The sequence below is a fragment of the Watersipora subatra genome, chromosome 5 (genome assembly GCF_963576615.1).
Source record: "Watersipora subatra chromosome 5, tzWatSuba1.1, whole genome shotgun sequence".
In the NCBI taxonomy this organism is placed as follows: Eukaryota; Metazoa; Bryozoa; class Gymnolaemata; order Cheilostomatida; family Watersiporidae; genus Watersipora; species Watersipora subatra.
Window position 1 is genome coordinate 65050657 of NC_088712.1, and position 27145 is coordinate 65077801.

The 27145-nt window shown below is 39.4% G+C and overlaps 1 protein-coding gene across 1 annotated transcript in view; it reads right to left on the minus strand.

Annotated features, from left to right (window-relative positions):
• Positions 1–22601, minus strand: part of LOC137396359 (uncharacterized) — a 55855-nt gene extending 33254 nt beyond the window's left edge. Inside the window, exons 1-4 of the mRNA XM_068082597.1 lie at positions 22469–22601; positions 19549–19613; positions 1476–1584; positions 1118–1256 (exon numbers count right to left, since the gene is read on the minus strand). Of these exons, the coding sequence (XP_067938698.1) occupies positions 1118–1256; positions 1476–1584; positions 19549–19598 (298 nt within the window). The 5' untranslated portion in view covers positions 19599–19613; positions 22469–22601. The remainder of the gene's footprint in view (positions 1–1117; positions 1257–1475; positions 1585–19548; positions 19614–22468) is intronic.
• Positions 22602–27145: the final 4544 nt, after the last annotated feature.

A 27145-nucleotide genomic window follows, 5' to 3' on the forward strand; every position in this document is an offset into this window, starting at 1 on the left:
TTTCCAGCATTGCATGGATCAGTGGAAACACAGATGGGACAAGTGCATAGCAAGCTCAGGCGATTACTTTGAAGGGGACAGTTTAAATTAGGTAATTACGATTAACGGTTTTTGTGTACTGAGACAATTCCTGGAACTTTACGATCGCCCCTCGTATATACAAAAAAACCGAAAATAAAATCCTTAAAATTCTTAACCATTCAAGAGCTTCAACATTACAAAAACATCAAATCTTCAAAAAAATAACTTTGTACATAAACACTTTCTCATATATATTCAATGTTTCAAATATATAACAATCTCCAGAAAATCAACCCCTCGGTGTCCCAGATATTAACCCCCTCACTCATCCGGTAATCTCTCGCTCTCCTCGATAATCCGCGAGATCCACTCCGGAAAACCAACCAGCCCTCGATGTCCCAGATATTCACCCCCACTAATCCACGACGATTCGGCCGACTAATCCGCAACGATTCTCCCGACTAATCCCGCGATAATCCACGTTTAATCGGATGACTCATCCCCCACTAATCGGATGACTCATCCACAGATAATCCGCCGATTACGCCAGGAGCGGATCCATACCCCCTCGAATTCAACCCCCTACTCTACACCACAATTTCCCCCCAAACCCCAACATCTCATTCAACTCCACGCAATTCAATCTACACCCCTAGCCAATTTAATTCGCAACCCCCTTTTTCTATCCCCCCGCTGGATCCGTCACTTTTTTGTGTAGATCTGCTCTCTACATACTACTGGCATATACCAATAAAATCATTCTTGAATGCCAAATATCACTTTCTACTTGTCAATTATTTTCTGAGAGTAGATGAATTCCCGGTTGCAAAAAGTTCGAGTTCAGATAACAATTCAATGAAAATTAAGCATGAATGCTGTTAATTGTCATGGAAAATGTAGGACTGCATATTTGGTGGCCTTTATGGGTGTTTTGTCATACCCAGCAAATCCATACAATGTTTAGGCAAGTCTCTGACAGCAATCATGGTAAACACAGCATGACCACAATAATGGGATTAAGTGGAGTGGCTAGTCATAACGGCTACCTAGTTATTAGTTACCTCGCAATAAAATACAATCACTGTCACTTACATACCTTCTACAGGAAGAGGTTCTCCACTACCGGTGTCACCTGTCACACTCTTTATTGGAACATTCACTATTCCACCAGTTTTGTTTTGTGTAAGTGTGTGAGCAAGTCCTATTAAAAACTTGCTTCCATCTGTGAGGTCAACCTGTAATTACACCAGTTGTTATTTAGTACAGAATAATAAAGACTTGACCAGGTTCAATATAGTAAAAAGTTATATATTATAATCTCTGAAACAACATCTCCATTAATTTCTTTGTTCAAAAGTGGTATGAGTGCAAAAGGTTATTGAATAACATGAGCAGGTGACATGTTTATGGGTCTTATACTAAACCTGACAAAATTAATTTAGAAGGTATTCTACCTCTAGACTCCCAATGCTTATGAAGCCATCATTAGTGTTTGTGATGTTGTAGATGTGTCTTAGTACAGTAACACTTTTCTCAAATTTAAATGGAACGTCTTGAGCTCGACTACAAAATAATGTATGTTAGACTTTAAGAATACGTTAGATACACATATATTGCTGCATAAATCGATATATATGTATTTCTCAGAGTTTTTCCATTCGGTTAGATATCTTTCCGTTTGCATATAACTTAAAATATTGGACATTAAATTTTCGCAATCTGCTGGAAGGAGACAACTACTGCTGGCAATCCGCTCGACTCGAACTCTCAAAGAATGCAACTGCAGGTTTGCAATCTAATTCTCTCACAAGACAACGAAAGCTCTTAAGATTTATTGCTTTCACTATATATGCTTTATAAACACCTTTTTTCGATTGCAGGCATTAAATGACGTATTAGTTGAAATTATATTAACTCTATGATATGTGATGCTTTCCACGTTTTCCTGAACCTCTATTTCTGGTTTTCCGTAAGGTTAAATTACTACATCGCGTACAAGGTCAATACATTTCCTGCGGAAAATTGTATTATCTCGAGTAGAAATAACCTTTATATCCTTTCTCTGTTCGGTCAGACAAAGACAGTACAATATATCCTTTTTACATTTGTATCAGTAACGAGAGTACCAGTATTGTTGCATTCAAAATTTTGATGGATAGCTTCTGCTGGAACTGTAACCTTTTTATACACACACACACGCACGCACGCACGCACGCACACACACACACTTTTGTATAAGTATACGTTATAGGAGGTATACGTTATAGGAGCGTCTGCTGTATTTGCTTCCCCATGCATATTTATTTGGAGATCGACAAGTCACCTGTCTGCAACCTACTTCTGTCACCTGTCCTCCTGGACAAGTGACAGAGGTATGTTTTAATCAACCATTAATATAATTTGTTCTCATTAGTTGTTGTTATCGTTTTGTTACTATAAAAAATTGTATTTATCAAGTAATTTTATTGTTAGCTCTGCATTATTGTGTACTTATCTTTTTTGGTATTGAAGTTTCACGGTGTAGTTAACAGGAGGTTGACTACTACAAACTATCAGTCAATAAATGAAATTATAATTTACTGTACCATTCTAACATCCGCTAAAACTTTCACTGCATAGCTATAACTATGGGAGACTTCACATACACGGTAACTTTAGTGTATTTAGAGGTTACGATCTGCAATAAAATGTAGTATTACAATGTACTAGGTGCAGTATGTACCGTAAGGAGTTCTTATTTCCAAGACAGTCAGGCTCATCATAACCCATGGTGCACTATACTGAATACAGCAAGTCTAGAGTGAATAATGCTGTAATATACAGTGTACCTTCGGGTTACGATGTCCCTGTTATACGATTTTTTTGCCTTACGAAGTAGAACACGATGGGTTTTTGTCCTCGCCATACGATTCTGATTTCGCAATAGGAACCCAAAAAACATTCTGTCTAAAATTCAAATTTGGCTGTCGGTGTGCTTACTACGTCGAAAAAAACAAAAATGCTGATATGCTGCTCGTCAAAAAATTTCCCAATGCCTGAAAGAAATACGATGACCGACTTCTCCGAGTTTAGCATTCTTTGTGTGAAAAGTGGTAGGTAATAGTTGACCTTCAAAACCGGTAGCAAAGTTGGAGTTGCGATATCTTAGAACAGAGAGTCAGGGATCAAACAACTTAGGCCTATACCTTAATCTGCTAACCAAAATCAATTTCACTAAGAGAACATCATCGATCAGACATTTTGTCGAATTAGGTTGGAAAGGGTTTTAATGAGACCAGCTAAAAGTTATAGTAAAAATTAGCAGGAAACCGATAAGTGATAAAATTTTAGCGATGAAAAAGTTGACGTTCAGTAAAATAGTTAAAAATACATGCATTCACATGTAGCCTAATAATATTTTGCTTTAAGTGTTTAGTAAGCTAAATTCATTTATAATAAATTGACAACGAAATAGTATGTTAACCTTAGTAACTACAGTTACCGTAGGTAACTATAGTTACTAAGGTTAACCTACGGTAACTATAGTTACTAAGGTAAACATATTATTTTGTTGCCAATTGTTCATATGTACAGTACTTATATAAAATTTCAAATGATAACTTTTACTAGGGGATGTTTGCATTATATAATTGCTATGGGTTTCTATACCGCTTTATTCGAAATATTCGCTACACGATGCCAACCATGGAACCGAGTAAAATAGTATGATGGTGAACTGTAAATTAAGAACAGCACTAAGCTGCTAGTTAATCCACAACAAGTTTGTTTCAATCAGACATACATCTGCTTTCATATATGTAAATATTTAGCATCGTCACAAGCGATTGGTCAGAAGGGAAGAGATTATCTTACTTCAGCCAGGTTTGAATGAGCTTTTGAGCTTTTAGTGTGACATTTTCAGAGATAAAAATGTCTACGCCAAAATGAAAAGAAAATTTGTTTCTGTGACTGGTTAGCTGGTGAATATGGCTAAATCTCTGGTCAGAATGGATAGACTGAGCCTTCGAACACAATGATGATGCACAGAAAATTATTGCTGCAATGCTAGCCACTAATTGTCCATGCAATGCTCAAGTCAAAAGAAAAGTTGATGGGCCATAAAATGGTATAAGGAAAGCTTGGCAGAGCACTAGGCCCAAAGATTTGGTAAGCAGGCAGAGGGCTAAATAGATAGAGTCAATAGCGATGCCAAGAAGGCAGCTGTGGCAAAAACAAATTGGAGAGGGGCTCTGAAGATGGTAGTGTTACCTTGTGTAGCAGTTATTATAACCCTTGGGCAGATCGAGGGAAAGCCAGCAAGGCAATGGAATAGGGATAGTTATAGCTCAAGATATAGCTACTATTTGTATTACTAACTACTAGCTGTATTTTAATTTTCCTGATTTATTGCATCAAAAAAGATTGCTAGATATTTTCTATGTAAGACCTTTGTATAAACAAAAACATAGAAAAGCTTGTATAAGGCAAAGAATGTTGTTAATAACAAAACAGCACATATTCCTTCTGTCGTAAACTTTACCAAAAAGCTATAAAATTTGGCTTTCTCATATTAGCTTGAAAGCTGGTCAAGTAATAGTTATAAACAGAGATAGTTCTACCATGGCTGCTGCACTCTAAGAAGGAATTATAGCAGACGTGAGGTTTACCCAAAGAGTTGCTTTCGGATGTGACAAAACAGTAGGGACGTAGAGTTCCATCTTAGTTTCCTTACTAATCTAGCAGTAGTGACAACAAAAATGGAAGACTCACTAGCCATGCTTGCGGCAAAGTATGACACTTCATGAAAATATGTCCTGAGAGAGTGTGCCAAAGCTCATGCTACTATACTTAAAAGGTCATACTTGATGAGAGAGATTTGTCCTACCCATATCGCTAGGCATAGCAGTTTAAACTGCCAATGAGGAAGTGCAAGCATTTAACCTTGAACACATCTAAAAGACAGATTAAACCAATCCACTCATTGTGTCAACCCTGTGGAGGTACAAAACTTGGTTTTGCGGTGGAGTTTTCAAATGGACAACTCGTAAAAAGACATGAAAATAAAAAATTTCTGTTTACATGCTTCTCAATGGTGTCAGGAAAATAGAAAATGGTGATGAATGAGCAAATGGTGATGAATGATGTGAGAGGGCTTGCCATCCTAGGCAGATCAACGTTATACCACAGCTACAATACTTGCTAATACCAAAGACATTACGTAGCACTTAACTGCAATGTCTGCATGTTCCACACCTGCAAATGAACAGACCAAAGCGGAAAGCTAAACAGCTACTGTGGTAACCTAGCATAGGTGGCAGCATAGTGACTTGAATAGCAAGGTGTTACGCAGGCATCAAGAGAGTTTAAGTAAGTCCCAGCTTATCTAGTTGACAGGTTTGCTTAGAGAATCATGGAAAGTGGTGGCCGCTATGCATTTTAGTTTTGAAACTCATGTATTCATTATAGTTGCAAATTATTAAAGCAGATGGATTAAAGCTAGCAACCCCTACCAGTTGAAATAAATGGTGTAGTGATCTATGCCCTAATTAATGCTAAACTGGAAATGCTCTTTGTTTTGAGGAGTGATTTGTAAAGGGCAAATCGTTTCATAGAAAAATGTAATTTTCAGTATCCTACTAGCAGCCATAGATAGACAATGTCTTATCAGATGACTGAGTTCAGATGAAAATTGGTAAAAAAGTCATAGTCCAAGTAGAGAGAGAAATGTTGTGCTACTCGCACACTATAGCACACGTCATGTCATGTTTTTAACTAATCAGTCAATGATTGGTAGAGTCACAGGCTTCACAGCAGGAAAATCAGTAGTAGTAGACTGACTTCACATCATATATAGAAATGCATACATCTAGGTAAAACAAAAAGCATCGTGCCAAACCTTTGCTCACATTGCGATGGGCTAAGCAAGGGTACGAAAAAGAGATCATGATCGTCAAAGACACTACACAGCCTGATGGTTACTGAGCAGAAATAGGCTCGAGTGGGCTAGAACTGTGGTCACACAGTGGCTGAACCGACTTAGGTTTGGTTGGGAGGTTGTTTCGGTTCAGTTTGGCTGAGCCACATGTCACACGGCATCCGAAGTCACCTCACTTCCTAGATACCATATGCATATAGAGACAGGACACTGTTTCATTGGTGGTTTTTATGTATTTGAGCTAAATATTTCATTGTAAGCAAAAAAACTTTGAGGACCAATTATTAATTATAATTACACAGCAGATTATCAGAAGATCACTCAGCTGCTCAAAAAAAATTACTCGATACAAAGATTTTGCCAACCCTTCCCATCAACAAAATTATATTTTTTATTAACATATGAATGTTTTTCTATGCTGAGTACATAACAAACAAAAACAGTCTATTATAACAATGCAGTTTTACATAAATATCAGTCAACGATTCTTCATCAGGATGAGTATGACACATTACTTCTACATATCTACTTATATTCTACACGTAAGAAAACCAGACTCATTCTCTTACATTTATGCAACACTTGAGTGCAACATCTTACATTTATGCAACACAATCACAAGCTACATTTTGCCCGAGTAAAGCCCGGCAAAATCCTTTTACAATATATCATCATATGGCAATGGATGACATCTTTTAATTCTTTTACTTATTTACCAATAAACTCCATTTTTGTGCTCTCATTTCATTCGAAATGAAGGACCAAATATTTTAAATGAGGCAATATTATTTATGTAGACCGAGGGAACCTTGTCGTAAATTGCTTCTTGTTGTTTAATTAACGAAATAAAAAGATCATCCCATTTTTTAAAACTTTGCTCACACATGTAAGGAAAAATGTGACGCATGCTCACTAGAATTTTAATCAGCCATTAAGAGCAGGGATTCGGCCACGAAATCACGAGCATGATCGAAATGATTCGTTTCGGCCAGAAATGTCTTTGGCCGAACATTTTGCAACTGCCACCAACGTCGTTTTGCGTCGTTTCGGCTCTCGTGTGACCACCCCTTTACGAGGAGGTTGCTTGTTGTATTAACTTTCTTATTTCAGTGAGGAAAAACAATCTTTTTCTTGATTGATTCTGGAAGAGGTAGCCTCCCGGAAAATGGTAACATACATTTCTTAGAATACATGTTTTCCTACTAGCAAAGAAGAAGTCTACACAGCAGACATAATAATCTTATGTGACGCTGCTTACCAAAAATCCTGCATTTGAACGCCACCTCCATTTGAGCGCCACCTTTATTTGAACGCCACCTCTATTTGAACGCCACCTCTATTTGAATGCCACCTCTATTTGAACGCCACCTCTATTTGAGCGCAATCATGGAAGAAAGGTGGAAAAACAGAGCGCCACCCTTTAATTGAACGCCACTTATATTTGAACGCCACTTCTATTTGATTGCCACTTCTATTTGAACGCCACTTCTATTTGAACGCCACTTCTATTTGAACGCCACCTCTATTTGAACGCCACCTCTATTTGAGTACCTCCTCCATTTGAAAGCCACCTCTATTTGAGCGCAATCATGGAAGAAAGATGGAAAAACAGAGCGCCACCCTTTAATTGAACGCCACTTATATTTGAACGCCACTTCTATTTGAACGCCACCTCTATTTGAACGCCACCTCTATTTGAATGCCACCTCTATTTGAGTACCTCCTCCATTTGAAAGCCACCTCTATTTGAGCGCCATCATGGAAGAAAGGTGAAAAAACAGAGCGCCACCCTTTAATTGAACACCACTTATATTTGAACGCCACGTCTATTTGAACGCCACCTCTATTTGAACGCCACCTCTATTTGAACGCCACCTCTATTTGAGTACCTCCTCCATTTGAAAGCCACCTCTATTTGAGCGCCATCATGGAAGAAAGGTGAAAAAACAATGCGCCACCCTTTAATTGAACGTCACTTATATTTGAACGCCACTTTTATTTGACCGATACTATTTGACATTCTTAATCTTTACGAACCCATAATAGCAAGTGATCAGTAGAAAAACGACCACAAAACTGTACTAATAATGACTGGATTACAGACATAACAATTCATTAGTTGTTTCTACTCCTATCAAAGTCCATTTTCCAACTCCAAGTCTTAAGGCTTTCTCATTAGAAACTTTGATTGCAACACCATAAAAATAATTAGCACATGTAAATGTATCAGGCATTTAATTAGTAATTAATTTTAACCGGTCTTAATACTTCAATGTATGTAGGAATAGAAAATAAAATGTGGCTATAGAAAATGTGCTACTACATATTGATGCCATAGCTGATGCCATAGAGAGTAGCAGGCTGATGTAGGTGAAACCATAGACTGTGCAGCTGATGCTATAGAGAGTAGCAGGTTGATGTAAGTGAGACTATGGACTGTGCAGCTGATGCCATAGAAGGTATTAGGTTGATGTAAGTGAGACTATGGACTGTGCAGCTGATGTCATAGAGAGTAGCAGGCTGATGTAAGTGAGACTATGGACTGTGCAGCTGATGCTATAGAGAGTAGCAGGCTGATGCAGGTGAAACCATGGACTGTACAACTGATGCCATAAAGTGTAGCAAGGGAAATGGAACTGCTACGGTGCAGTTGCCGGTTGTCTAAGAGCTAAGCCAGTGAAGATGCACTAAGGATGATACAAGGCCTATTGCAGGGAATATCCAGGAGAGTAAAATTGGAACTACTCGCGTTTAGCAAGTTGCAACCACAAGTTGATGGTCAGTATGAATAGTGACTATCTATATAATGCCTGTTTTATACCATATCTTGTACATGACACTATATATGCTATTAAACAGGTAAGCTAAAGGCAAGAGAACATGACCTAATAATAGTAAGTGAAGAAATCAATTAGTGCCAAATTATAGGCACCGCGAAAGTAGTAACAAGAAATAAAAACCCGCCTAAGTGCAAATTACTAAGATTGGAGAATAGATGACTACAGAATGTGAGAATAAGCCGTACCTATAGTTATCAAGCACTACCAGATATTATTGCTAACAGGCATTTGTCTTATCAGGTTATGGTCAGAACTAACATGTCCTTTGAGATGGCCACATACATGCATAGGCATAGAGTCGTGTGGCTTGACTTTAGTGGGCTTCATGCAAAAAGTTTCTGATTAATGAGCAGGTAATTAATTAGCCTAGCGTGTCTGTGTGTTTAAAGTTTACACGAAAGGAAACAATCAACTGCCTCCTTTCAGCCAATAGAAACCATGTTTGTAACCCATACATAGCAGAGTTTAACTTTGCAAAACCCTTAATATCTACCTCCTTCTTCGCAATGACTTGCCCTGTCAGACGCATTATAGCTACTGAAGCTTCCCAATTGTAGAATAATGGACTTCTGATCATTGTCTATTGAGTAATAGCGCCAGTAATTTTTGTATTGTTAGCAATAATGATGTGGTAAGATATGGTAACAGCGATAAGCCTTCTGACACTGAGCACCCTTCTGACACCGAGCACCCTTCTGACACTGAGCACCCTTCTGACACTGAGCACCCTTCTGACACCGAGCACCCTTCTGACACTGAGCACCCTTCTGACACTGAGCACCCTTCTGACACTGAGCACCCTTCTGACACTGAGCACCCTTCTGACACTGAGCACCCTTCTGACACTGAGCACCCTTCTGACACTGAGCACCCTTCTGACACTGAGCACCCTTCTGACACTGAGCACGCCCTGGTTATTACTCATAGTAGTAGTAGAAATGGCCAACAAAGTGTAAAGCTTATTCTGAATTATACATTTCTAGACTTGTTTTTATTGCATCAGCTGATGTAAAATTTTATTGGTATCAAATTTTTTTTAATAGACCTTGAGGTTCACAAGTTATAAGAACTTGCAAATATATGTACCATGCGCTTCCTATGCCCATGGTCCAATATTAGGTTTTATTAAATATTTAATGATAACCCAGCAAAAACCGATCAGGTAGTGAAAGATTTAGGAGCTGCAAGAGTACTCAGAAAGGCTATTCAGTGATACAAAAAACTATGAGAGTGGCAGCGTTTGGATAAAGCCTGACCATATTACACAATCATTTTGTAAGCGTAAGCCAACCACTGTGTAAACATACAGAAAAACAACGACAACAATACACTAAATCCATCGGTTTAAACACACTTGGAAGTATGTAATGACTAACTGAAGCTAGTACTTTGGAATGAGGATTTGAATTAGATCACCTTTCGAGTAAGATTGGTAAAAACATATGGCTAAATATAGTTGTTGTCAATAAAAAGAATGCTGAAACAAGGGCTATTGGCATTCTTGTGCAGAGTAAAAAACAAACATTCATTTGATTTCAGTGGCTAACTATTGCCGTTTTTCTTTTTTGGTGTATCAGTGTTTTATAGCATAATTTTAAAAACATTTGCTTGATATCAAATAACTGCAAGTAAATATATGTATATACTATATATAAAGTGGAAAATTAAATAGTTCACTTATCTTTTATTCAGCTACTGACAGTTTCCTGCTAGTACATTCTTCAGGCTGTAGAATGTTGAGGTGTACAGCCTGAAGAATGCACTAGCAGGAAACTGTCAGTAGCTGAAAAAAAGATAAGTGAACTATTTAATTTCCCGATTTATACTACTCCATCTTATGTTGAGCACTTTGATTTTAGTTCTAGGTATTATAAATTTCAATGTATATATATATATATATATATATATATATATATATATATATATATATATATATACAGTGAAACGTGGATAACTCGCCCTCGGATATAGCGAACACATGGTTAACTCGACTGGATTTGCTTGGTCCGTTCCCACGCAATGATAAATGGCTCTATATAACTCGAACTCAACACTGTTAATTCGAACTGTTTTTTGCCCAACGGCTACCGAAACGGTTGTTATCGCTTTAGAAAATCACTTTATTCCTAACCATAGAGGTAAACCTCAACTTTTCGTAATTCATAAGCGTCGTTACTACCTCCATCGGCAAAATATTTTTGTCAACGACTGTTCTGAAGGTTTGATGAAATTTGATTTATACTGTTATACGGTGAATAGCACGGGCTAGCCGGGTCACGGGCGCAAGGATTTTCGCCACACACATCCAAAACAAAAACAGCATGTTGTTTTTGTTTTGTATTTGCGTGGCGAAAATCCTTGAGTGCGTGACCCGGTTAGCCCGTGATGAATAGTTTTCCGACGTGGATTCTGTGTTGAATCAACGTCGGAATGTTGAATGTTTAAAACGTTTTAAAAATTGTGGTAATTAAACGTATGCGTTGTCTTAGCTAAAAAAAACTATTCATCGTTTGACCTAAACACAGAATACGTGTGTACATTCAATAAGTATCCATTCAAAAAACGTTAGTGATATACAATGTACCGTAAAACCTCGTAAAACTTTTAATTGAACTGCCTCGGAGTGTTGCTCTTAATGAATCCCAGGTAAAGTAAGTTAATCTTTGCATAAACTTCAAGAAAAATCGGCAAAATTGATCGTGGGTAAAACGCTCAAAAGAAAAAGATGTCTTTTCTTTTGAGCATTTCAGCAACGATCAAGTTTTGCCAATGTTAATCTAACAAACGTCCTGGCAATAACATCACCTCAAACAACAAACCAATCTCAAGTGATAGAAAAATCTCTATACTTTTTGATAAAAACGTTTTAAACTTTACATTAGAAGCATTTAATTTGAAACAAGCCATTTGTGCTTTTGATTTATATTATAGTTTGTATATGTACATGTATCTACTAATAAATAAGTAAATACATGGACTTGTGACAGTGTTCTGATAACTTGAACACTCTGATAATTCGAACACTTTTGCTCGGTCCCTTGAAGTTTGAGTTATCCGAGTTTCACTGTATATATATAGCTCGCTTAATATATACAGTGAAACTCGGATAGCATGTGAAACATAGATAACATGAGATATAATAAGGTTTGGAGATGTGTTGACAGCAGTGAACTGAATATGGAAAACAAAAGCTGTAGTGATAGTGATTGGACCATGTCCAGTTATTTGTTGTCTGGGCAACTAGATGGACTCTATTGATTAGAAACTACTTAGCAACATCCAAGGACATTTAGTACTGGGATAAACAGACATGATAAGGAAGAGGCTGCCTATCTAATTCTACTTGCACTATACTAATAGATAGTAACCTAAGTACCAGCATCAGCTGAGAAATATCTGCAATAGTATTAGTAATTAGTGACTAGTATTAGAGGTAATGAGGAGCTGTAAAAGGCCGTGATGAGCATACAATCAGCTTCCCTGTGGGACTTCATCTAATGAAGTCTTCACTAGATGAAGTCATCTTTATCCAATGACTAACACTTCACCATTATTGCGGAAAGATGAAGTGTTAGCCGTTGGCTGGCTGTTTTAACCCGATGATTCCAAACATCAACAAGCAGCTAATCACCAGTTTGAGTGTTCAAGCAGAAGTAGTAATAGTGATAATAGTGATCAAGAATTTGACTCAAGTTTGTTAATCATTAGCATACTAACTATCAGTGTATGTCAACGGTACCAAGGCCGTGTACCAAGTATCGACAGTATCGGTTGTAGCGACGGTACCAAGGTGGTGTACCAAGTATCGACAGTATCGGTTGTAGCAACCGTACCAAGGCAGTGTACCAAGTATCGACAGTATCGGTTGTAGCAACCGTACCAAGGCAGTGTACCAAGTATCGACAGTATCGGTTGTAGCAACCGTACCAAGGCAGTGTACCAAGTATCAACAGTATCGGTTGTAGCAACCGTGCCATGGTAGTGTACCAAGTATTGACAGTGTCGGTTGTAGCGACGATACCAAGGCAGTGTACCAAGTATCAACAGTATTGGTTGTAGCGACATATCCAAGGCAGTGTACCAAGTATCGACAGTTTCGGTTGTAGCAACCGTACCAAGGCAGTGTACCAAGTATCGACAGTATCGGTTGTAGCGACGGTACCAAGGCAGTGTACCAAGTATCGACAGTATCGGTTGTAGCAACCGTACCAAGGCAGTGTACCAAGTATCGACAGTATCGGTTGTAGCAACCGTACCAAGGCAGTGTACCAAGTATCGACAGTATCGGTTGTAGCAACCGTACCAAGGCAGTGTACCAAGTATCGACAGTATCGGTTGTAGCAACCGTACCAAGGCAGTGTACCAAGTATCGACAGTATCGGTTGTAGCAACCGTACCAAGGCAGTGTACCAAGTATCGACAGTATCGGTTGTAGCAACCGTACCAAGGCAGTGTACCAAGTATCGACAGTATCGGTTGTAGCAACCGTACCAAGGCAGTGTACCAAGTATCGACAGTATCGGTTGTAGCAACCGTACCAAGGCAGTGTACCAAGTATCGACAGTATCGGTTGTAGCAACCGTACCAAGGCAGTGTACCAAGTATCGTCAGTATCGGTTGTAGCAACCGTACCAAGGCAGCGTACCAAGTATCGACAGTATCGGTTGTACCAACCGTACCAAGGCAGTGTACCAAGTATCGACAGTATCGGTTGTAGCAACGGTACCAAGGCAGTGTACCAAGTATCGACAGTATCGGTTGTAGCAACCGTACCAAGGCAGTGTACCAAGTATCGACAGTATCGGTTGTAGCAACCGTACCAAGGCAGTGTACCAAGTATCATCAGTATCGGTTGTAGCAACCGTACCAAGGCAGTGTACCAAGTATCGACAGTATCGGTTGTACCAACCGTACCAAGGCAGTGTACCAAGTATCGTCAGTATCGGTTGTACCAACCGTACCAAGGCAGTGTACCAAGTATCGACAGTATCGGTTGTAGCAACGGTACCAAGGCAGTGTACCAAGTATCGACAGTATCGGTTGTAGCAACCGTACCAAGGCAGTGTACCAAGTATCGACAGTATCGGTTGTAGCAACCGTACCAAGGCAGTGTACCAAGTATCGACAGTATCGGTTGTAGCAACCGTACCAAGGCAGTGTACCAAGTATCGACAGTATCGGTTGTAGCGACAGTACCAAGGCAGTGTACCAAGTATCGACAGTATCGGTTGTAGCAACCGTACCAAGGCAGTGTACCAAGTATCGACAGTATCGGTTGTACCAACCGTACCAAGGCAGTGTACCAAGTATCGTCAGTATCGTCAGGTCAGGTGCTAGCCTGCTACTGGTAACCATGTAACCCAGTACTACCTGTGCCATGGGTCGGGTCGCCGGCGACTAAACCGGCAACCCCTCCCTTTCTTTGAAAGGAGGGTTTGGAGGGAACCAAAAACAACATCCACCCAACATTTGGGCATGTACTATCCCGACAGCAAAAACACCAGTTGGAAAGGACGAAAGAATCTCTTGCAGATCAACGGCCGCGTACTGCAACTTGTCATACTTCCAATTGTCTAGGTCTTCTTGCCATTGGATCAGAGTATGACTAGCCAAGTTAGTGGATCTCTGCAGTGCATCAGAAGAACCACTTAAATCCACGCACAGCTTTCTGCTTGCACTAAACCAACCAAGCCCTGCGGCGATTGGAAGGTGGCAACGGGGACAGGGTAGTGAAACCTGGGAGTCCTCAGCTCCCAACCAGCACGCAGGCGGTGGAAGTTTATCAGTCGCTCGTCTCTTGAATGGAACAGGAGAGATGTTCGGTAGTTGCTTTCACGACTGAGCAGCCCTTTTTAGGGACCGCCCTGCTCACCTCAATCCGAGGAAGGGACTAGAAAAGGTGTCCTATACATGGTCTGTTCCATTCTCACCTGGCTGGATTACCGCGTCCAGATGGTTCACCTTTTTGCGGTAGAAAACAACAGATTACACTAGCAACATGGAATGTACGCACGCTCATGGACAATCAGCGCAGTGATCGACCTGACCGTCGCACAGCTTTTGTGGCACGTGAGCTCAGAAGACATGATATTGATATTGCTGCACTACAGGAGACAAGACTTGCTGATGAGGGCCAGATGACAGAAGTGGGAGGTGGTTATACATTCTATTGGAAAGGGAGAGATGCTAAAGATCATAGGCTGTATGGAGTAGGTTTCGCTGTTAAAAATGAGCTTGTTAAGCACATGGACCATCTTCCTGTCGGCATTTCAGATCGACTGATGACTTTACAACTAAACATCAGTAAGAACAGGAAAGCAACACTGATCAGTGCCTATGCCCCGACCCTGATGGCCGAGCAAGAGGATAAAGAGCTATTCTATTCAGCTCTTGATGACACTGTATCGCATATTCCTAGAGCCGACAAGGTTGTGCTTCTTGGAGACTTTAATGCAAGAGTTGGTACGGACAGCACGACATGGAAGGACGTCATCGGCAAAGAGGGAATTGGCAGTATGAATGACAATGGTCTCATGCTTCTCACCAAATGTGCAGAACTTAACCTTGTGATTACAAACACCCTGTTCAGACAGAAGAATAGAAGGAAAACAACCTGGAGGCACCCTCGCTCCGGTCACTGGCACTTGATAGACTATATAATCACCAAACAGCGGGACTTGGCAGATGTAAGAGTAACCAAAGCGATCAACTCAACAGATAGCTGCTGGACGGATCACAGATTGGTGAAAACTCTGCTGAGTTTCACTCTACAGCCCAAACAGAGAAGAGCTAAACGGACAGCAAGGCCAAAGTACAACGTGAATCTATTCAATAAACCGGATGTGAAAAAAGACTTTCAAACAAAAATCAATGAGAGACTATCAGCTGAAATCTATGACCAAAATGTCAACTCGACTTGGACAAATCTAAAGAGCTGTATCACTGAGACATGCGAGGAGGTATTAGGTAAAGTGAAAAGGCACCACCAAGACTGGTTTGATGAGAATGACCTAGAAATAGAACAACTTATAAATATAAAACGATCTAAATTTGCAGCCTGGCAAAACGATCTTAGAAACAAGGAGAAACAGAAGGCATACCACAGCATACGAACAGATGTGCAGCGACGAGTTCGAAGGATGCAGAATGAATGGTGGACGCAAAAGGCAGAGGAGCTTCAGAGCTTGGCGGATCAGAATAAGACAAGGGATTTCTTTGCAGAGACACGAAAACTGTACGGTCCTCTGTCACATGGCTCTGTACCTGTTCGAGACAAGAATGGTGTGCTCCATAAAGACAAAGATGCCATCAGAGATTGCTGGAAAGAACACTTTTCAAATCTTTTGAACCAAACATCCACTGTAGCTGATCCAGTCCTGCAGAAAGTCCCACAGCTGCCAACCCATCAGCAGCTAGGAGAAGAGCCAACACTAGTCGAGACGAAATCCGCCATTCGAGTAATGAAGAGTGGAAAGGCTGCTGGCGCTGATGGAATACCTGCAGAAGTTTTCAAGCATGGTGGAACTAAACTTACCAAGAAACTGCACTGCCTTTTTACACTTGTGTGGACAACTGAGAAAATACCTGATGAATTACGTGATGCACTGATTGTTACCATCTTCAAAAAAGGAGATAGGACGATGTGTGGGAACTACAGGGGGATATCCCTCTTGTCAATAACGGGGAAGATTCTAGCTAGAATTCTGTCCTATAGACTCTCCAGTGTTGCGGAAAAAATTCTTCCAGAGACGCAGTGTGGTTTTAGGCCTGGCAGGGGTACAGTAGATATGATATTTGCTGCTAGACAGATCCAGGAAAAATGCCGAGAACAGAACAAGGACCTCTACATGGCCTTCATAGACCTTACCAAGGCTTTCGACACTGTTGACAGACAATCTCTCTACAAAGTACTTGAGAAAATCGGCTGCCCTCCCAAATTTGTGGCTATTGTGCAGCTTCTGCATAATGAGATGAACGCATCAGTTTTGGTGGATGGCCAACAAACGGATCCTTTTGGAGTAAAAACTGGGGTGAAACAAGGCTGCGTGATTGCGCCAACGCTGTTTTCTATCTACTTATGTGCTGTACTACACCTTGTGAAACAAGAACTCTCTGAAGGTATCACATTGAACTACCGAATAGGCGATCTGTTCAACCTGCAGAGACTTCGGGCTAAAACTCTAACTTCGAAACAAAGTGTTCTTGAGCTCCAATATGCTGATGACAATGCTCTCATGGCTCATACAGAAGAACATCTTCAAGAAGTCATGACAGCTTTTGAAAATGCTTACAGGGCTCTTGGACTCAAGCTGAATGCAAAGAAAACTCAAGTATTGTACCAGCCGAAACCTGGAAAAAACATAGTCACTCCACGCATTGTTGCCGGAGGCGAACCACTTTGCCCTGTAGATGACTTTGTATACCTAGGTAGTAATCTCTCCTCCAAGGCCGACCTAGGGAAGGAGATAGAAAGAAGACTGCAGGGAGCTAGCATAGCATACAGCAAACTGAGACAAAGAGTGTTTGAAAATCCAGTCTTGCAGGTCGACACCAAGCTAAAAGTGTACAAGGCAGTAATTGTCCCCACACTACTGTATGCCTCAGAAACGTGGGCTACTTACAGCACTGACGTTAAGGTTCTGGAGAACTATCACATGAGGAAAATGAGAGAATTACTAATGATCAAATGGTCTGACAAACGCACTAACAATAGTGTGTATCAACAAGCTAAGATGTCCAGCCTCGAAAGTATGATCGTTAAGAACAGACTTCGTTGGGCTGGACACTTGGTTAGAATGCCAAACTACAGACTACCAAAACAGATTCTGTATGCCGAACTAGAAAATGGGAAGAGGTCACAGGGGGGACAAAGAAAACGCTATAAAGACTGTCTCAAAGATAGCTTGAAGCGTTGTCACATCAGATGTGAAACCTGGGAATGGAATGCCACGAGAAGAACTGGATGGAGAACTCTAACTCATAAAGGGGTGAAGATACTTGAAAATGAAAAAATGCGTCACAGAGAAGAGCTCAAGGCAGCACGAAAAGTGCGGCTTAGCTCATCTGATACTTTGATGAATGATGACTACCAATGTCCACATTGCAATCGTCAATGCAGAGCAATGATCGGACTACGAAGCCATCTTAAAACACACCAAACACATCAATAAAGCAAGCAGACATCTTACTCTAAAGAGAGGGATTGCAGAGAGAGAGAGAGACCAAGTATCGTCAGTGTCGGTTGTACCAACCGTACCAAGGCAGTGTACCAAGTATCGTCAGTATCGGTTGTACCAACCGTACCAAGGCAGTGTACCAAGTATCGACAGTATCGGTTGTAGCAACCGTACCAAGGCAGTGTACCAAGTATCGACAGTATCGGCTGTACCAACCGTGCCAAGCTAGCCAATCTCGACATCGCCTGACCAATTCACCTACCACTAGACCTTTTTAAAATCCTACGGGGTTGAGTAATTATTAAAAGTTACGGGTTGAGTAATTATTGTAAGGCTAATATTGACGCTTAACAGACAAGCCGTACGCGTTGATAAAAGTTTCACTTGCTTTACATTAAAAGTATTCAGAATGGCTAAATGCAAAAGTTCTTGCTTCGATAAAAAACCTGTTTAAACGCAAATACCTACTGATTCAGCTGTGAAAAATAAAATTTTAGGCCAAAAAACAATAAAAAAGATATTGAAAAACTAGGATTAGCTAAAATGAGTCAAAGTGGAAGCAGCAGTCAAATAGCAGCAGGTTGTAAAGGCCAAGAAGCTAACCACACCAAATAGTTGTTTTAAAGTTTTTATTTTAGTGTCTGCAAATATTCTAAAAAATGTTTGCACCCCTTGTCTTTCAATATATATTTGTACCATTTAATAGATTGCTATTATATCATTTATAGATTGGTAGCATAGAATTTGATCGTGGCAAGGTCATTACCTAAACCGGGCTTGCGATAACTGAGGCTAGCTACTACTCTTCTGTTGCGCATTAAGCCATTATTTACTGCGAACTGTATCAAACATGAATCAGTGCCATGAACTTCTATACAATCATGTTAATTATATTGATAAAATAATAGCATTCAAATTTCGAATATTTAAAAAAATCCATAGCTACAAAAAATTGCAACTTATATTATAACGTCTCCATATGTTAATTGCAAGCAAAGAATATTAGTTTTCAGAGACAGTTCTCCACTTTTTAATGCACACTTATTTAGAACTCCATGACAATTTAAGTTAATTCAAACAGTTTTCTTGCAGGAATTTCCAAGGTCTAAATGTTGCTACTTTAAGCCTGGTTCCCATATCAATTGCGAGACTCCGGTGGTAACTTACACAGCAAAACGCTTGCGACGCTATGCTCGGCGGCATATGTTCACATATAAGCTGCATCGCTAAACATAATCGCGTAATCAAACAAAATGTTCGCTCGCCATGCCGTTTCTATAATGGTGACCTTCACCCGTACAGTGCATTTCGGGAAGGTTTTGCCTGCGGCCTTTGGCAAAATTTGAACAGCGCTGAACTGTTGCGTTGCCGCTGGCAATTACCGGCGGTCCTCGGCGCGTACGTTCCCATTTCACCACTAATAGCTTGCGGTGCTGTCGCTGGTGCTTGGCGACATATATGGGAACCAGGCTTAATAGGTTAGTTGTCTGAGGGGAAAGATTAGGAGGGTGTTATTATGTCTGTGTATCAGAATTAAATATCATCGCCGAAAGTCAAAGTATTAGATTAAAGGTGCCAAGTAACTATAGACTGTTACCTCAGTGTAAGTATCATTAGACATAGTGTTAAACATCTCCCTGACACCATCTTATCTCTGCAATTCTACAACAATGGGTAGTTTATTAGTAAGAATACAGGTTACTCTTGGAGAGTTGTTAGACAGAACCTTGCAGGTATAAGTTTGCTATGCCCTCCTTTCTTTCAGCTAGCATCCAGAACAGAGTATTATTCTTTATAAAAAAAGGAATATTCTATATCGAAGGTATACTTTATACACAAAGGAATAAGGATAAAACGATTATTCTATATGCCTTTTATGAAAAGAGATATACTAGAAATTTGCAGCATTATCTAACATTAATACATTTTTATCAATTTTTCACTTATCAGTTGCTTCAATCAGCCTCTAAATTTATCAATAGAAGTAATCAACTTAGATAAGAACACATATGCAAAGCCACATAAATCGTTCCAAAATTAAGTCTATTAGCTACCATCTATTAGCTACTGTCTATTAGCTACCGTCTATTAGCTACCGTCTATTAGCTACCGTCTATTAGCTACCGTCTATTAGCTACCGTCTATTAGCTACCGTCTATTAGCTACCGTCTATTAGCTACCGTCTATTAGCTACCGTCTATTAGCTACCGTCTATTAGCTACCGTCTATTAGCTACCGTCTATTAGCTACCGTCTATTAGCTACCGTCTATTAGCTACCGTCTATTAGCTACCGTCTATTAGCTACCGTCTATTAGCTACCGTCTATTAGCTACCGTCTATTAGCTACCGTCTATTAGCTACCGTCTATTAGCTCCCATCAAAAGCAAACAAGTCAATCATTACAAGCGATCAGACAAATAAATATACTGCTTTCAGACTCGCAGAGAAATTTTCTCGCTCTCCATCCTGTAGCAGACACGCTCAACACGTACACCAATGTTGTTTTTATTATGCTTCATGAACATTCACTAACTTAATGGAATCGATCCTAAAGCTACATTATCAAATGATGTCATATAGAGCTATATATAGTGTATTATGCTATTATATTAGTCGCTGACCGTGCCTGTTAAGATTTAAAGTAAAAATGAGAACTCTGATGTTACTATTGACTGTACAATTATGGAAACTGCATGCGAGTTACACCAGACAGTCAGCCTTATGTTGACCCTCGACTCTGTGTGTCAGCTCATTCCCGAGTCAGTTAAATAGATATGCTCATACGGCAACACTTTTGAACTTCCATCTTGGCTGCTTATTAAATTGGCATGACAATTGTTTCAAAGTTCAAACAGAGTGACTAGATATGAGTGCCAACTATTTTTAAAACTGCATTGTCGCTAATCGGTTTACAAAGCTGGAAAGCCACTGGTACCGGCTTGTAAGGCGCGTCCTCTCAACTTTTGTCAGTTTTCAATGCAATCAAATATTTTAACAACTTGTTTACGTAAGAGACATGTCAAACTGTTTCATTGTACTACTGTACCTATTGTGACTCATGCCAAAGGCAATCTCCATTCTGCCACTGCTACATCTAATACATTTTAATCAAACTTCAAAACCTAATCAACAAGAACTGAATGATTTGATCTCTCCTGTCATAGCCAAGGCACTGAAATGCTTGACATTAGATACTGTTATAACTAGTAACTAATAGCAGCATAGCAGTTGTGATTTTTTTCTCATTACAAATGTAATAGAATTTAATGCAGAATTAATTGCTATAGCTTAGACTTGTAACATGCACTATGTTTCAATTATGCGGATAACGCGGATTTGGAGTTGTGCGCTCGTTGAGTTACTACGCGTTAAGTTACCGAGTGATAAGCATTTCAATAAATAGTTGTAGTTGCGGATTAAAAAAGGATAAAGATTTCTGCATCAGAGATCTTAGTATCGCGTTAGGAACTGCTCAAGTTGAAATAAGAACGACTCAAGTGTGGAAAATCTTTAAAATGGAAAAGCTTGCGCGATATTTTCTCGTACATCAATCACAGGTGGGCTTTCCATCTTTCGCAAGCATGAAACGGGCATGAAACATTCAATGAAAATTTGCGAGTAACAAAACTTACTTGACTCGTGGGTTTCTGCTGTTTTCGTTTTACGGATAATGCAAACTTGCCCGTCATGGAAACATAGTGATAAACTAAGCACCAAACTCAGCATTTGGTCTCAGTTCACTCTATGTATCTTTCCGAAAGATGCAATGAGGGGCAGAGATAGCTACTACAGCTATTGTCTGTGTCAAAATCTACGAATACTTCTATCTATATATAAAAAGCCAAGTGTTCTTCTGTATGTCGTCGCTCTAATGTCAAGTTAATAGCGATAATATATGTCAATGAAAATACAGTACAAAGACTACAATTTTGTCTGAATTGTTATGATACTCTCTATCCCGAAATTATATGAGAGTAAGAGCGCAAGTTTGTGAGCTCACTAAAAATAGAATTTGATACTTTTAAAATAGTACAGACACTGAAAAAGCCAACAGTGTCAGTTGATCCATAATATCTACTTCTTGTTAATTCACTGTTGCAGCACCCATACAGTTTCAAGTTTTGAACAGCACGCATTCGCAATATGCATGAATTGCGTGGTTTCAGCAATGATATACAGCCCCCCACAGGGGGGCTGTATGTTATTGCTGATATACAGGGCTGATATACAGGCGGGCTGTATATCATTGGTTTCAGGTAATGCGTTATGGAAGTAAACACGCGATAGATCACAGATGGCAACTCGCGATAGAAGCACGGTTGCAGTAAATGTTTACTGTGCAATCAATGTACAGCCCCCTGTACAGGGGCTGTATATCATTGGTACAATCAATGATATACAGCCCAAATTTTGGGCTGTATATCATTGGTACAATAAAGTTTTAATGCACTGCAAAATTACTGCAATTATGCAGTGCAGGTCTAATACTGGCAAATATCATAATACTGCAATTTACCTTGATTAGCTAATGTGACAACCCAGTACAAAATCAGATTACCGTAAGACACTACATTTTCTCAAAATCCGATAAGACCACAGTGCCCAACTGTAGTAAATTTGTGTAAAATTTACGAAGAAGACTTTCAACCACTAAAGAGAAAAGACTACTCATTAAATGTTGGTGGTTCTCAAAGGAGCTGTAGAAAAGATGGGAGCAAAGGTTATTAATTTTAGCGAGTCAATCAGGGCTTATTTATCCATCTATAAAATTCAAATTATGCCGTGTTCCAACGGCTAACGAAAGCAATCACCCGTGCTGGAATAAATGCAAGCTAAAATGCGCCCGCTAAAATAACTATAAGGCACCTGCTACCTTAGACTTACAAGCAGACATTTTCTGAACTTCCAGAAAGAATATTCGTTGGTTCTTTGTTTTATTATTAACTTGTTTCCCCTATTAATCAATGTATTACAACAATGTAGCAAAACTTTTATATCATGTATTTACTTGTAAATAGCGTTTGTTTTTTTAAGTAACTGCCGTTTTAACCTACACATTTATACTACTTGTAACCACCGATCATATTTTGTATTTGTTTCTGTTTGCTTATATAAACAGTTGTTTTGCATTTGAGAAGCAGTCGGAATTTGGCTTGTATGGTGAGACCAATGAAATACAGTCCCCATGTGGGGGCTGTATATCATCGGTGAGACGTGCATACCTGCCGACTCTCACGCATTGGGCGTGAGACTCACGCAATCACCCCAAAGAAAAAATGAAAATGCGTGAGATTTTTGCCCCAATTTCCACAATTTTATATATGTACTATCATTGATACATCAATTGCCCCAAAACCAAATCTCACGCATTGCCCCACTCTTGGGTTGGCAGGTCTGATTGTGCTTCTTAATCCTTCAGCTTTTTCAAGTCAATTCTCTCTTTGGGCATAATGACCATTGAATTCATTGATCTGTTGAACAATAGTTGTGCTGGTGAATAACCATTTGGTGCGTCCCTATACATACACAACGCAGCTTCCAAGTTGGTATTCTTGTTCATCAGATCTTGTACTGTTCTTACCGCCCTTTTAGCTTCACCATTGCTTTGGGGATAACGTGGCACACTCGTAATGTGTTGAATGTTCCATTTTCTGAAAAAGTTTTTCATTTTTTCTGAAACAAACTAGGCCATTGTCACTGACCATGGTGCTCGGAATCCCTATGGTACAAAATAATTCTTCCAGAATCCTTATGACTAAAGATGAGCTGGATGAGTCTTTCAACTCCGTGCACTGTAAAAAAATTGCTAAAGTAATCTATCACCAACAGATATTATTTTACATTGCCAATCTCCACCAGGGTCTCTCTGGTATCGGAGTAGTTACCCATGGTTTTCTTGGTTTCAACCGAAACTGTTCGCATTTGTCGCAATTCTTGACCATTGTTCTAATTTCTGCTGTCATACCCGGCCACCAGAATATCTCTGTTGCCCTTCGGATGCTTTTGTTTCTCCTTGATGTCCCTTATGTATATCTTTTGACACTCTCTGCCTTTTCAGCAATGGAATAAATACGAGATTGTTTTATAGAACCACACCATCAACGTATGTCAGAAAATCTCTAAAAATGTAACACTGTTTAGCTACTTCCGGCAATCTCTTCAAGTCCGGCCATCCATATGCGATGTATTTACATAACAGCACTCCTAATTCATCTTCTAGTAGTGTTGCTTTGATTCTGTTTAATCTGTTCGTGGCAAGTGGGATTGCTGCTATCATTTTTAATTCCATCTCCGAGTCCTTCAACTCATCTATATCTTTTCCTATCTCTTCCAGTGGTACCCTTGACAACGCATTAGCCAGCACTAACTTTTTACCAGGTGTATATATGATCGAGTGCCTATATGCCATCATTCGTAGCCGGAAGCGCTTTACTCTAACTGGTAGATTTGCCAGTTACTTAGTACTGCTAGTAGTGGCTTGTGATCAGTTTTTATTGTAAAATCTCATCCCGACACATGGTAGTTAAACTTGTCGCATGCCAGGCTACAGCAAGGGCTTCCTTTTCTGTTTGTGCATAGGATTTTTCTGCCGAAGTGAGGGCCATTGAAGCATAAGCTACAAGTCTCCACTCTTCATCGACCTTTTGTAATACGGCTGTGCCCAATCCATAGGACGACGAGTCAGCACTGATTATTGTGTCAGCAGACAGAGTATGGAACCAATACTGGGGTAGTTGTTAAAATATCTTTGACATTTTTAAAATGTTCATCTTGTAGTTCTCCCCACACCCAATCACAGTCTTTGCCTAATAGCTGACGTAAATGATGAGTCCTAGTCGCTAATAGTGGAGTGAATTTTCCCAAGTAGTTGACCATTCCAAAAAGCCGTTGTAATTCTGTTCTATTGGATGGCTTCAAAAAGTTTGTCACAGCTTTGGTTTTTTTCCGGATCAGCTCTTATTAGGGCTATTTCCTTTCCGTCAATTATGTGGCTTATAAATTTAGTTTTGTTCACTTCAAACTCACATTTATCTGAATTAAGTGTTTTCTCAGTCTCGTATCATGTTCTTCTTTAGATGTGCCATGAACCACGATGTCATTCATTTGATGAATAACCCCTTCAAGACTCATTAACACCTTCTGCATTTCTCTTTGGAATATTTCTGGGCGGAACTTATTCCAAACGGCACTCTTTTACAAAAAATTCCACCAAACGGTTTAATAAATGTTGTCATCTTCTGTGATTCAGGGTGTAATTGTAACTGCCAATAACCACAATTGGCATCTAATTTACTGAACACTTTGGAGTTTTCTAACTCTGCCAGTGTCTCCTCTGAAGGCGGAAGTAGATGGTATTCTCTTTTTGCTGTTCTGTTAAGGTTAGTGAAATCTATACAGACATTAAGCTTTCCATTTTTCTTGGGCAATGCAATGGGTGCAGCATTCTGTCGGCTTTTCAGTTTTCTCAATTACTTCAAGTCGTTCCATCTTTCACAGTTCTTCCAGTGGTTTTCTTAGCGCTGCTATGACCCTTCAAGGAATGTTCTGTACAAATGGGTCAATCTTTTCATTTGTTGATACTTTCACTTTAGTGTCTAATGATTCTAACCCTACAAACAGTTTAAAATAGTCCATTTTCCAATTACTTCCTTTCACTTTTACAGTTCCTACAAACTGTATCAACCCTAACTTTGCTATTGCTGGCTTTCCCAACAATGGTGAAACTAGATTGTCTACAAAGAACACAGTTTCCTCAACTTGTCGACTTCCACTAGACATTCCACTAGGCTTCTTCCTTTGCAATTGTTATGTATCGGTTCTGCCATACTTTTTACTTATGGCATCTATTGTTAAAACAAAAGACCAGAACTTAACAATCCTACCTTCACTTTTATTGACCAATCAGAATGTATTAGTTTCTAGTTTCATAAGGGATCGTCATATGTTGAGTTTCTTCCTCTTCCCTAATCATACATCATAATCAAATGACGAGGCCTTACGAACTGAGAGCTTATACACACAAATTTTAATTTTAACAAAGCTTAGTAAGACTACGAAATGTACACAAATTTCAATAACGATAAAATGGTTAAGAACACGGTTCAACAAATAAAAAGTAAGTTATTGGTTCACCAGGTAAGATGTTTTGTAGAAGACTAGATATAAAGAGACGGTATTTGATATATGCATGAAGATTCGGTAATTTGTTGTATAAAAGAAGTGTTAGTAGTATACCTCATGAGAAAATTAGCAGTTGTCGCACAGAAACTGAGTTCAACAAGTTACCATCGTTACCAGTAACAAAAAAACTGAAATCACGATTTTATGCTACGTTCTATGAGTAGGCAAAGTTCCTGGATAAATTTGATAACACTGCGATCCGTCAATTTAATTAATTGCATTCGCCCCCATATGGGGCAATAGAGCAATGATATACAGCCTCCACATGGGGCTGTATATCATTGATTAGAGCGATATCTTTATTTAATACATGAGAAGATAACTCTTAGCTTTTATTATATATTGAGCTTTTAAATTTAACAACAGGCTGCGGGTAAAAATTGTTGGAAAAGGATTAAATGGGAGACTAGGGAAAATGTGAGTTAATTGTTGTAATTGTTATTGTAATTGTTATGGGTCCTCACAAAAAAGGAATGTTTTTTATGTTTGTGTTAATAGTACCTTTGGCACTTTTGTGGCGTGTATAGAGGAGGCGGGCATTAGAATAAAAATCTAAAAGTATCACAATTTGTTGAGTAATGGTTTTGGCCAGAAGTTCTTCGACGCTCTGCAAAAGTGGTCCATGACCTCTCAGACATGCGGTCAGAAATCATGTTCTTTTTTGTTAGGTTAAACACCCATCTAAAAACTTTCCTATTCACAGATTCGAGAGAGTTAATGTGATTTGATGAAAATTAGGAACTAGACATTTGAGGCATACTCAAGGACTGGGCAGCAGATGGTTCTGATAAAAGGGTTTTTGTTTTGGGTGAGCAACCTCATAGGGCATGTATAGGGTGGATAAAGACTTAGTTATGGTTTTTTCTATACGGAGGTTAAAGTTGAGTTTGTTGTCAATAATAACTCCAAGGTATTTAAAGTGAGTGACAAATGTTAGCTGTTGGCCTTTTATTTAGTATTTGTGAAAAAAGGGCTTTCCTGGGACATTGCAAAATAAGTTGTTTCACATTTA